Here is a 13,723-nt window from a genome sequence, read left to right on the forward strand (position 1 = left end):
AGGAATATGGAACTGAGCAGAGTCTTCAGAGAAGGTTAATTGTGCATTTAACTTGCAACGTAACTCTCGACCGAGCAATGGCAAAGGCCATTCTGGCACAGAGAGGAATCTCTGAGTTAATTTCGTAATTTATTAAACTCGTTAATCGCCTCCTACTTTATTCCCATTTCTCAGGATGCCTCCTAGAGGAGAGCAGAGAGGTGTCTCCTGGGAAGTAGTAGCTCCCATTTTGGTACCCAAAAGGAGTTTCCTAATGCACCTTTTTGTACACCAAAAGATGAACTGGGCAAGGCTGTCAGCGCGGTCCCATCTGGGTCCCCAGAACTCTTGTCCCACAAGCGGGGTCGTTCACCCCCGGTGCCAGACGCCAACACACACCCCGAGCAGAGGGATTGATTTATCCCGTGTGGGCGCAGAGCTGGGGGCTGGTGGTAATTCCCCCCGGCCAGCGCCCCGCCCCAAAGAACTTCCCTGGATTTCTACACTTCAGCCCACACGGAGACACCGGGACTGTAGTGACCGGGGCCGGTTTCTTATCGCTTTGTCCCTCACTGGTTAACAACGCGCCTCGTGGCGATGTCAGCGTAGAGTGTCTTGTAATTCTTGTGGCCCAACTCAAAGGTGAGGGGGGACACGGCTTCTTGGTCTTCAACTGAGTCGGCAGTCGCGGTCTATTCCCGTCCCCGGCTTAATTACGGCCGATTGTGTGTGTGTCCCCTCTTGCTGGTCCTGCTCCTCCTCCATCCCTCCTTCTCCTCCATCCCTCCTCCTTCATCTTTTTCCTAATCATTTACCGGCTCTTTCTGCTCCATCCCTCCTCCTTCTGCTCATCCTTCATCCCTCCTCCTCATGGTCCTGCTCGTCCTCCTTCCCTCCCCCTCTTCCAGCCTTACTCCTCCCCCATCCCTCCACCTTCTTCACACTTGACCAGCTCCTGCTTGGTCCCCTCTTTCACAGCGCCCCCCAAAACTCCCCCATCCCCTGAGAGGGTCAGCGATGGAGATGCACAGCCCCCCCCCCCCCCCCCTTCGCTTGAGGGATTTCCCTGAGGAATGGAGAATCCACTTCCATCTGCCCCCCCATAACCCTAAGTGTCTGGTGATACAGAGAAATGATTTCTTGCTTTGCAACTTATTTACTTATAGCAACTTATAATGGTTTTGAATATTTCTAATATTGCTTAATAATCCTGCTTGGCCAGACTGTTCTGTGGAATTTTACCAAGAGCTACTGTGTTCATCAAAACAAAGCAGTTTTCTGTGGAAACTTACCAAGAACTACAACGTTCAACAAAAATAAGAGACGTGTCCTTGGGAAGAAGATGGGTTCTAACTAGTTCAGTCTTTTTACAGGCTAGATAGCCGTATATGGGCAGGAGAGAGTAATATACTGGTGCTTTTAGATAAGATAGAGTTGATAAACTAGCTGTAACCACTCTTGTTGGTCAAGAAATTAGCTAAGAGAATCCGCACATGCTCCGAGGAACAGGGTGAAAAGTACAAGGTGAGGAGGACTGTGAGCCTTCCTCCAGAAGACCCCCGAAGACGCCCACCAGGAGGCAATGCACAGGTGCAAAGAGAACATAAACTGCTGACACCAGCGGTTCTAACTAGCCCAGCCTTACTTATGCATATGTATGTTTGTGTTATGTAATCCAATGAATATGTATAGCCACACGCTAAAAATTTCTGGTAAAATGTGCTGTTGGGGTGCAAGCTTTGTGGAGAAACCCCCTTGCACCCTGGCGCTGGAATAAACATACCTGCTTTATATCTCTATGAGTTGTAGAGTCTGTTGCTGTGAATCACGCCTGAAACTCCCCCCCACCCCCCGAGAGGGCCAGCGATGGAGATGCACAGCCCCCCCTTCCCTGCAGGGATTTCCCTGAGGGATGGAGAATCCACGTCCAGCCGCCCCCCATAACCCGCAGCACTCCTGGGTGTCGCCCCCTTGCCGGTACCGCAGGCAGGGTACAGGCAGGTACCTGCTGCTGCCTGTTGGGGTGCTCAGCACCCCCTGCCCGGGGCTCAGCACCCACCCGGCTGCACCCTGTTGTACTGGTTTGTGTGTGGAGGGGTTGGGAGCGGGGGAGGGGGCTACAGGGCGGGCCCTGGGAGAAGATGCTCAAAGCTCCCCCGGCTCCAAGTCGGACCCGCCACTGGCCAAGGCCGAGCCAATTAGCGACGGTGGCCACGCCCCTGATATAAAGGATTTAAAAACGAGAACGTGGGAGGGAAATACCTCTGCAAACGGCGAGGGTGAGGAAAGACGGAAGAGTGGATAAGGTTCGCTGGAGCAGAGACTCCCCTGCACCAACTGATGCGTGGAAAAAAGCTCTACAGCTCCCGATGAGTTCTAAAGCAGGTATGTTTATTCCGGCACCGGGGTGCAAGGGGGTTTCTCCACAAAGCTTGTACCCCAACAGCACATTTTACCAGAAATTTATAGAGTGTGGCTATACATATTCATTGGATTACACAACACAAACATACATATGCATGAGTAAGGCTGGGTTAGTGCAAAAGGCTGGTGTCAGCAGTTTATGTTCTCTTTGCGCCTGTGCGTTGCCTCCTGGGGGTCGTACTCGGGGGTCTTCTGGAGGAAGGCTCACAGTCCTCCTCACCTTGTACTTTCCACCCCGTTCCTTGGAGCATGCGCAGAGTCTCCTAAGTAATTTTTTGAACGACAAGACTGCTCCCAGCCGGTTTACTCCTTCTATCTTATCTAAAAGCACCAGCATAATCGTTTCTCCTCTCCATACATGGCTATCTGGACTCTGCAAGGGCTCAGCTTGTTAGAGCACATCTGCTTCCCAAGGACATGTCTCTTGTTTTGACGAACACGGTAGTTCTTGGTAAGTTTCCACAGAACACCCAAGGCAAGCAGGATTGTTAAGCAATATACAGAAATCATTATATAAGTTTGTATAAGTTGCTATAAGTAAATAAGTTGCAAAGCAGGTGATCATTTCCGAGTATCACAATGGAGAGCCACGCGGGAGCAGATGCCCCCCAGAGCCCCTGGGAGGGACCCACGTGGGAGGAAGATCATGGAGGACTGTCTCCCGTGGGAGGGAGCCCACGCCGGAGCAGGGGAGGAGTGTGAGGAGTCCTCCCCCTGAGGAGGAAGGAGCGGCAGAGACAACGGGTGATGGACTGACCCCAACCCCCCATCCCTGCCCCCTGCGCCGGTGGGGGGAGAAGGGAGAGAAATGGGGAGCAAATCTGAGTCTGGGAAGAAGGGATGGGGGGGGAAGGTGTTTTGAAGATGTGGTTGTATTTCTCACTGTCCTGCTCTGTCGCATTGGTACATTGGTGGGGGTGGGGGTGTTCAAATTCGATTGCTGTTCTTTCTTCCTTCCCTGATGGAGTCTATCTGTTGTTCGAGCCCATAAAGGGGGAGTCTTTAACACCCCCTCCCCCCCTTGTCTGGATCCCCCCTGGCCTTTGGTTTTATTTTTTCCTCCCCAACCCTGTGGGGGAAGGGATGAGCAACCGTCCGGGGGGGGCTCAGGTGCCCTCAGGGCTCAAAGCACAACATGGCGCTAACGGGCAAGGCCATGCAGGGTGTGAGAAGGAGGAGAAGGGAAGGGAGAGAGCCGAGCAGGCACAGACATGGAGTAGGTGGCTGCTCTTCATGTGCCTTAAGAGCCCCCAACTGAGCCCCTTTGGTCTCCCCACAGGGGCTGAGACAGACAAGCAGAAGGAGGAGCAGTGCCAGCCCAGGGAAGAGCAGAGGGGGATGCTGCAAGGGCCCGAAGAGGAGCCCCAGAGCCCCACGGTGGACGTGGAGCACGATGGTCAACAGCAGCCAGATGATACGCAAGGGAGCCATGCACCAAGGGAACCCCAAAAAAGCTCTTGCAAATGGACGAATGCCAAAGACCCTCAAGAAGGTGCAACCCAACCACGGAGTAACTCCAGAGAGAAGGAGTACAAGTGTGAGCACTGTGGGAACGTCTTCACTCGTGGGAGCAACCTGAGCTCTCACCGACGGATCCACACGGGAGAAAAGCCCTTCAAGTGCCAGGACTGTGGAAAGAGCTTCACGCACAGATGGAACCTCCTCTGTCACCAGAAGAGACACACAAGGCGGAAGCGATTTTTCTGCAACACATGCGGGAATCCCTTCTCCTTTAGATCGCACCTCATCAAACACCAACGCACCCACGTGGAAGGGAGACCGTACACTTGCTCACAGTGTGAGATGACTTTCTGGCAGAGTGATCACCTCTGGAGGCATCAGTTAGCTGTGCAGAATGGTGAGTCCTTGGCTGGGTCTTAAATCCGTATCACATCGTGCTGACCAATAAAATGGAGAGGATAGGATTTGGGGGTGGGGGTTGGCCAGATTTTAGTCAGGAACTGGCTGGGCATCCTTCTCCGCATGGGAGGTGGTAAGTGATGGCCGGCCTGCCTGTCTCTCTGTCTGTTTTCTGTTGAACTATTTTCTGGTCCATCGCCATTCCCGGCCCTGCCAGGGGATGGGGGGAGGTTTGGGGGGGTGTGTGAATGTGGAGACCAAGAGTGGGCGCTGGTACAGGGTGAATAAGTAAGTCGGATGGGAGAGGGGGAGGCATGGAGGAGAAGGAGGAGTACGAAGATGAAGGTTGGAGGAAGATGAGGAGTATTAGTAAGAGAGGACACACACACATACACCCACCTCGTTACATGCTTGCGCACACCCACACTGATGCGAGCCCCATGCCTTCATGGGCGCGCACACACACGCACACACACACACAGCCCCTGTGCCTTTACACAATCACCTATTCTAAAAGGGCTCCAGCAGCTGGCAGCACCATACTGGGTGGTACTGGTCTGGGCGTCACCAGAAGACACACACCAAGGAGAAAGCCTTTCCCTGCACCACGTGTGGGAAACGCTTCGCGTGGCACTCGATCCTAGTCAAGCACCAACGCACCCACACGGGAGAGAGACCGTACACCTGCTCAGAGTGTGGGAACACCTTCCAGAGAAAGTATCACCTCAACAGGCACTGGAAACTCCTACACAATGGTGAGGTCTTGGGTGGGGCTTAATAGCATATCACATCCTGCTCAGCAATAAAATAGAGAGGAGGGGGTTTGGGGGTGGTGGTTGACCAGATTTTGATCAGGAACTGTCTGGGCATCCATCTCTCCATGGGCAGGGGTGAGTGATGGCCTTTGCATTTTTCCTCTGTCTGTCTCCTGTTATTGAACTATTTTTACCTCCACCCACGGGGTTTCCTGCTTTTCTTCTTTTCTCCTTCCCGGGTTCACCCCCAGCGGGTGGGAGCAGCCAACAGCCCAACCCTGCCCCATCTGTACCTGACCCATCTCCATCCCCGGCCCTCAAGTGGAGCGGGGGGCAGTTTTTTCAGGTGAAAGTGTGGACCAAGGTTGGGCACTGGTGCAGGGTGAAGGAGTGGGAGGGATGGGGGAGAAGGACGAGCAGGAAGAGGAAAGATGGAGGAGGATGAGAAGTATGAGGAAGCGGGACACAGACAGACAGAGCCATGGGCACCTGTACACACTGACACTGATGCAAACCCACATACAAACACAACCCCCACACCTTCATGTGCCTGCACACACACACACACACAGACACACACGCACACACAGACACAGGCCCCGAGCATTTACACACCCACCAACGCTAGAAGGACTCCAGCACCTGGCAGCACTGTACTGGGTGGTACTGGTCTTGGTGCGAGCTCCTGGAGTAGGTGGCTGCTCTTCATGTGCCTTAAGAGCCCCCAACTGAGCCCCTTTGGTCTCCCCACAGGGGCTGGGACAGACAAGCAGAAGGAGGAGCAGTGCCAGCCCAGGGAAGAGCAGAGGGGGATGCTGCAAGGGCCCGAAGAGGAGCCCCAGAGCCCCACGGTGGACGTGGAGCACGATGGCCAACAGCAGCCAGATGATACGCAAGGGAGCCATGGACCAAGAACACCCCGAAAATGCTCTTTCAAAGGAACGTGTGCTGGAGACCCTCAAGAAGACACAACCCAACCACGGAGAAGCTCTAGAGGGAAAGAGTACAGGTGTGAGCACTGTGGGAAGGTCTTCACGTTCAGGAGCAGGCTGGATGAACACCAACGGACCCACACTGGAGAGAAGCCCTACAAGTGCTGGTATTGTGGGAGGGGCTTCACACTAAGAGGAAACCTCCGGTGTCACCAGAGGACACACACGAAGGAGAAACCCTTTCTCTGCACCACATGTGGGAAACGCTTCGCGTGGCACTCGATCCTAGTCAAGCACCAACGCACCCACACGGGAGAGAGACCGTACACCTGCTCAGAGTGTGGGAACACCTTCCAGAGAAAGTATCACCTCAACAGGCACTGGAAACTCCTACACAATGGTGAGGTCTTGGGTGGGGCTTAATAGCATATCACATCCTGCTCAGCAATAAAATAGAGAGGAGGGGGTTTGGGGGTGGTGGTTGACCAGATTTTGATCAGGAACTGTCTGGGCATCCATCTCTCCATGGGCAGGGGTGAGTGATGGCCTTTGCATTTTTCCTGTCTGTCTCCTGTTATTGAACTATTTTTACCTCCACCCACGGGGTTTCCTGCTTTTCTTCTTTTCTCCTTCCCGGGTTCACCCCCAGCGGGTGGGAGCAACCAACAGCCCAACCCTGCCCCATCTGTACCTGACCCATCTCCATCCCCGGCCCTCAAGTGGGGTGGGGGGATTTTTTTCAGGTGAAAGTGTGGACCAAGGTTGGGCACTGGTGCAGGGTGAAGGAGTGGGAGGGATGGGGGAGAAGGACGAGCAGGAAGAGTAAAGATGGAGAGGATGAGAAGTATGAGGAAGCGGGGACAAAGACAAACAGAGCCATGGGCACCTGTACACACTGACACTGATGCAAACCCACATACAAACACAACCCCCACACCTTCATGTGCCTACACACACACACACACACACACACACACACACACACAGACACAGGCCCCGAGCATTTACACACCCACCAATGCTAGAACGGCTCCAGCACCTGGCAGCACCATACTGGGTGGTACTGGTCTGAGTGGGAGCTGCTGGAGTAGGTGGCTGCTCTTCATGTGCCTTAAGAGCCCCCAGCTGAGCCTCTTTGTTCTCCCCACAGGGGCTGGGACAGACAAGCAGAAGGAGGAGCAGTGCCAGCCCAGGGAAGAGCAGAGGGGGATGCTGCAAGAGCCCAAAGAGGAGCCCCAGAGCCCCACGGTGGATATGGAGCACGATGGCCAACAGCAGCCAGATGATACACAAGGAAGCCACGGACAAAGAACACCCCGAAAATGCTCTTTCAAAGGGACGTACGCTGAAGACCTTCAGGAAGCCTCAACTCAACCATGGAGGAGCTCCAGAGAGAAGAATTACAAGTATGAGCACTGTGGGAAGGTCTTCACCTGGGAGAGCAGCCTGAGCCGTCACCGGTGGACCCACATGGGAGAGACGCCCTTCAAGTGCCAGGATTGTGGCAAGAGCTTCATGCTGAGTACACACCTGCTGAGTCACCAGAGGACACACACAGAGGAGAAGCCCTTTCTCTGCACCACGTGTGGGAAATGCTTCTCCTGGCACTCGAAACTCATCATCCATCAACGCATCCACACAGGAGAGAGACCGTACCCCTGCTCGCACTGCGGGAAGAGCTTCCAGTTAAAGTCTCACCTCAGGAGGCATCAGGAATGCATCCACAATGGTGAGTGCTCAGTGGAGGCTTAAACCTGTATCACATCATGCTCATCCATAAAATGGATAGCAGTGGGTTTTGGGGTGGGGGTTCACCAGATTTTGGTCAGGAACTGGCTGGGCATCCGTCTCTCCATGGGTGGGGGTGAGTGCTGAACTTTGCATTTTCCCTCTGTCTGTCTCCTGCTATTGAACTATTTTTATCTGCACCCATGGGTTAACGCAATTTTCCTCTTCTTTTCCACATCCTGGGTTCACCCCCAGTGGGTGGGAGCAGCCAATACGCAACCCTGCCCCATCCTGACCTGAACCATCTCTATCTGGGGCCCTCCTGGGGGATGGGGGGAGTTTTGGGGGGGGGGAAATTGTAGAGCAAGGAGGAGAAAGGAAGGGAGGGATCTGAGCAGGCAGAGACATGGAGTAGGTGGCTGCTCTTCATGTCCCTTAAGAGCCACCAACTGAGCCCCTTTGGTCTCCCCACAGGGGCTGAGACAGACAAGCAGAAGGAGGAGCAGTGCCAGCCCAGGGAAGAGCAGAGGGGGATGCTGCAAGGGCCCGAAGAGGAGCCCCAGAGCCCCACGGTGGACGTGGAGCACGATGGCCAACAGCAGCCGGATGATATGCAAGGGAGCCATAGAGTAAGAACACCCCGAAAACGATCTTTCAAAGGGACATGTGCTGAAGACCCTCAAGAAGATACAACGCAACCAGAGTGTAACTCCATAGAGAAGAAGTACAAGTGTGAGGAATGTGGGAAGGTCTTCTGCTGGGGGAGCAACCTGAGCCGACACCGAAAGATCCACACGGGAGAAAATCTCTACAAATGCTGGCATTGTGGGAAGAACTTCACGCAGAAATCGGACCTCTGGTGTCACCAGAGGACACACACCAAACAGAAGCATTCTTCTTGCACCATATGCGGGAAAGGCTTCTCCTTTCCATCAGAATTCATCAGACACCAACGCACCCACATGGTGGAGAGACCGTACGCCTTGTCACAGTGTGAGATGACTTTCCAGCAGAGTTATCACCTCTACCTCAGGAGGCATCAGTTAGTTGTCCAGAATGGTGAGTCCTTGACCGGGTCTTAAACCGGTGTCATGTTGTGCTCATACAGAAAATGTAGAGGAGGGGGTATGGGGGTGGGAGTTGGCCAGATTTTGATCAGGAAGTGGCTGGGCATCCATCTCCCCATGGGCGGGGGTGAGTGATGGCCTTCTCCTGCCTCCTCTGGCCTCCTGAACTATTTTTACCTCCACCCACACGTTTTCTCACTCTTCCTCTTCTTTTCCACTTCCCCGCTTCACACACACACACACACACACACACACACACACGGAGCCTCTCTGCATTTACACACCCTCCAATGCTACAAAATCTTCAATAGCTGGCAGGACCATAATGGGTGTTACTGGTCTGTGTGGGAGCTGCTGGAGTAGGTGGCTGTTCTTCATGTGCCTTAAGAGCCACCAACTGAGCCCCTTTGGTCTCCCCACAGGGGCTGGGACAGACAAGCAGAAGGAGGAGCAGTGCCAGCCCAGGGAAGAGCAGAGGGGGATGCTGCAAGGGCCCGAAGAGGAGCCCCAGAGCCCCGCAGTGGACGTGGAGCACGATGACCAACAGCAGCCAGATGATACTCAAGGGAGCCACACACTGAGAACAACCCGAAAATGGACTTTCAATGACACTTGTGCTAAAGACCCTCAGGAAGCTGCAAGAAAACCATGGGGTACCTGCAGAGAGGAGCACATGTGTGAGTACTGTGGGAAGGTCTTCACATACAGGAGCAACCTGACCTGTCACCGACGGATCCACACGGGGGAGAAGCCCTACAAGTGCCAGGATTGTGGGAGGGCCTTCGCACAGAGAGGGACCCTCCTCTGTCACCAGAAGAGACACACAAGGCCGAAGGGATTTCGTTGCAACACGTGCGGGAATTACTTCTCCTTTAGATCGGACCTCATCAAACACCAACGCACCCACACGGGAGAGAGACCGTATGCGTGCTCGTGCTGTCAGATGACTTTCTGGCGGAGTGATCACCTCAGGAGGCATCAGTTAGCCGTCCACAATGGTGAGTCCTTGGAGGGCGCTTAGCCCCCTATAATGACGTGCTCAGCAATAAATGGAGAGGAGGGGATTCAGGGGTGGGGGTTGGCCAGAGTTTGGTCAGGAACTGGCTGGGCATCCATCTCCCCATGGGTGGGGGTGAGTGAGGGTCTTTGCAATTTTCCTCTGTCTGTCTCCTGCTATTGAACAATTTTTCAATTCCATGTCGAGGTTTTCTCACTGTTCCTCTTCTTTCCCTCTTCCCGGCTTCACCCACAGAGGGTGGAAGCACCCAACAGCCCAACCCTGCCCCATCCTGACCTGTCCCATCTGCATCCCCGGCCCTTGTGGGGAGTTCTGGGGGGGTGTGAAAGTGGGGATCAAGGGTGGGTTCTGGTCCAGGGTAAAGAAGCAGGGGGGATGGAGAACAAGGACGAGTAGGAATATGAAGGATGAAGAAGGACAAAGGGTACAGTAAGAGGGGTTACGCACAGACACGCATCCTCCTCTCCTCAGACACTTGTGCAAACCCACGTTTATGCACACCCACACACAAACTCCACAACTTCACGTGCACACAGATGTGTGCAGAGACACAGAAGCATGTAGATAGACACACACTCATACCCCTCCCCATGCGTTTATACACTCAGCAGCTCTAGAAGGGCTCCAGCAGCTGGCAGCACTGTACTGGGTGGTACTGGCCTGGGCGGGAGCTGCTGGCGTAGGTGGCTGCTCTTCATGTGCCATAAGAGCCCCCAGCTGAGCCCCTTTGGTCTCCCCACAGGGGCTGGGACAGACAAGCAGAAGGAGGAGCAGTGCCAGCCCAGGGAAGAGCAGAGTGGGATGCTGCAAGGGCCTGAAGAGGAGTCCCAGAGCCCCATGGTGGACATGGAACATGATGGCCAACAGCAGCCATATGATATGCAAGTGAGCCATGCACCAAGAGAACCCCAAAAATGGACTTTCAATGAGATGTGTGCTGAAGACCCTCAAGAAGCTGCAACCCAACCATGGAGTGGCTCCAGACAGAAGAAGTACAAGTGTGAGTACTGTGGGAAAGTCTCAGCCTGCAGGAGCAGTCTGACCCGTCACCAACGGATCCACACAGGAGAGAAGCCCTACAAGTGCCAGGACTGTGGGAGGGGCTTCGCGCAGAGATGGACACTCGTCTGTCACCAGAAGACACATACAGGGCAGAAGCAGTTTCGCTGCAAGTCGTGCGGGAATTACTTCTCCTTTAGATCGGACCTCATCAAACACCAACGCACCCACACGGGAGAGAGACCATACACCTGCTCGCATTGCGAGATGACTTTCTGGAGGAATGCTCACCTCAGGAGGCATCAGTTAGCCGTCCATAATGGTGAGTCCTTGGAGGGCGCTTAACCCTGTATCACGTCGTGCTCAGCAATAAAATGGAGAGGAGGGGATTCAGGGGTGGGGGTTGGCCAGATTTTGATCAGGAACTGGCTGGGCATCCATCTCCCTATGGTGGGGGTGAGTGAGGGCCTTTGCATTTTTTCTCTGTCTGTCTCCTGCTATTGAACAATTTTTCAATTCCATGTCAAGGTTTTCTCACTGTTCCTCTTCTTTTCCCCTTCTTGTGTTCACCCCCAGTGGGTGGGAGCAGCCAACAGCCCAACCCTGCCCCATCCTGACCTGCCCCATCTCCATCCCCGCACCTCCTGGGGGGTGCAGGAAGATTTGCTGGGGGGGTTAAAAGAGGGGACCAAGGGTGGATGCTGGTCCAGCTTGAAGAAGTGGGAGGGATAGAGGAGGAGGAGGAGCAGGAATATGAAGGATGAAGAAGGACAAGGAGTATCAGTAAGAGGGGTTACAGAGAGACACGCAGCCTCATCTCCTCAGACACTTGTGCAAACCCACACTCATGCGCACCCACACACAAACACAACACCCACAAATTCATGTGCACACAGATGTGTGCAGAGACACACACGCACACAGCCCCTGTGCCTTTACACACTCACCGACAGTAGAAGGACTTCAGCAGCTGGCAGCACCATACTGAGTGGTACTGGTCTGGGTGGGAGCTGCTGGAGTAGGTGGCTGCTCTTCATGTGCCTTAAGAGCCCCCAGCTGAGCCCCTTTGGTCTCCCCACAGGGGCTGGGACAGACAAGCAGAAGGAGGAGCAGTGCCAGCCCAGGGAAGAGCAGAGGGGGATGCTGCAAGGGCCCGAAGAGGAGCCCCAGAGCCCCATGGTGGACATGGAGCACGATGGCCAACAGCAGCCAGATGATACGCAAGGGAACCACAGACCAAGAACACCCCGAAAATGCCCTTTCAAAGAGATGTATGCTGAAGAACTTCAGGTAGCCACAACCCAACCACAGAGTAGCTCCAGAGGGAAGGAGCACAAGTGTGAGCACTGTGGGAAGGTCTTTGCCTGGGAGAGAAGCCTGCGCCGTCACCTACGGATCCACACAGGAGTAAAGCCCTTCAAGTGTGTGGACTGTGGAAAGAGCTTTATGCTGAGCTGGTACCTCCTGTCTCACCGAAGGACACACACCAAGGAGAAGCCCTTTGTCTGCACCACGTGTGGGAAACGCTTTTCCTCTAGTGGAAGCATCTTTGTCCACCAACGCATCCACACGGGAGAGAGACCGTACGCCTGCTCGCGCTGCGGGAATAGCTTCCGGCAGAGAGAACACCTCAGGAGACATCAGCAAGCCCTCCACAATGGTGAGTCCTCGGACGGGGCTTAATCCCGTATCAAGTTGTACTCAGCAATAAATGGAGAGGAGGGGGTTTGGGGGTTGGGTTGGCCAGAGTTTGGTCAGGAACTGTCTGGGCATCCATCTCGCCATGGGCAGAGGTGAGTGATGGCCTCCTCCATCCTTCTTCTGCCACTTCTTGTCAAACTTTTTTACCTCCACCCACATGTGTTCTCACTTTTCTTCATCTTCCCCTCACGGTGGGTGGGAGCAGCCAACAACCCAAACCTGCCCCATCCTGACCTGAACCATCTCCATCCCTGCACCTCCTGGGGCGGTGGAGGGAGTTTTGGTGGGGGGGTTAAAGTGGGGGCAAGAGTGGGCGCTGGTGCAGGTTGAAGAAGCTGGAGGGATGGGAAGGAGTAAGGATGAAGGATGGGAAGGGATGGAAGAGAAGTGTGAGCAAGAAAAGGGGACACACACACACACCCCCATGCATTTACATGCCCAGCAGTGCTATAAGGGCTCCAGCAGTTGGCAGCACCATACTGAGTGGTACTGGTCTGTGTGGGAGATGCTGGAGTAGGTGGCTGTTCTTCATGTGCCTTAAGAGCCACCAACTGAGCCCCTTTGGTCTCCCCACAGGGGCTGGGACAGACAAGCAGAAGGAGGAGCAGTGCCAGCCCAGGGAAGAGCAGAGGGGGATGCTGCAAGGGCCCGAAGAGGAGCCCCAGAGCCCCACGGTGGACGTGGGGCACGATGGCCAACAGCAGCCAGATGATACGCAAGGGAGCCACGCACAAAGAAGACCACAAAAATGCTCTTTCAAAGGCACATGTGCTGAAAATCTTCAAGGAGATGCAAGAAAAGCACAGCGTATCTCCAGACAGAAGGACTACATGTGTGAGGACTGTGGGAAGTTCTTCACCTGTGGGAGCAAACTGACCCGTCACAGACGGATCCACACGGGAGAGAAGCCCTACAAGTGTTGGGATTGTGGGAGGGGCTTTGTGCAGAGAGGAAACCTCCGGAGTCACCAGAGGACACACTCGAAGGAGAAGCCTTTTAGCTCTGACCTCATCAATCACAAATGCACCCACACAGGAGACAGACCATACTCCTGCTCGCACTGTGGGAATGCCTTCCAGCAGATTAACAATCTCTGGAGGCATCAAGAAGCCCTTCACAATGGTGAGTCCTTGGGGGGTTTAGCATGAGATGTCGCAGGCCCTGGTGGAGCTGTGGGTGGGGATGGCCTGGAGAAGCACATGGTGGGGCTGTGCTGGGACTCCTGCTCCCAGCGTGGCAGCAGTGCTGGGCTGGGAGATG

General features: G+C 54.5%; 1 protein-coding gene across 1 annotated transcript in view; it reads left to right on the top strand.

Annotated features, from left to right (window-relative positions):
* Positions 1–13,723, top strand: part of LOC141936873 (uncharacterized) — a 122,340-nt gene that overhangs the window by 43,162 nt on the left and 65,455 nt on the right. The window contains 7 exon segments of the mRNA XM_074854214.1: positions 3,683–4,261; positions 5,772–6,350; positions 7,101–7,679; positions 8,153–8,737; positions 9,168–9,743; positions 10,506–11,084; positions 11,844–12,422. Of these exon segments, the coding sequence (XP_074710315.1) occupies positions 3,683–4,261; positions 5,772–6,350; positions 7,101–7,679; positions 8,153–8,737; positions 9,168–9,743; positions 10,506–11,084; positions 11,844–12,422 (4,056 nt within the window).

This window comes from Strix uralensis, chromosome 35 (genome assembly GCF_047716275.1).
Source record: "Strix uralensis isolate ZFMK-TIS-50842 chromosome 35, bStrUra1, whole genome shotgun sequence".
Taxonomy (NCBI): domain Eukaryota; kingdom Metazoa; phylum Chordata; class Aves; order Strigiformes; family Strigidae; genus Strix; species Strix uralensis.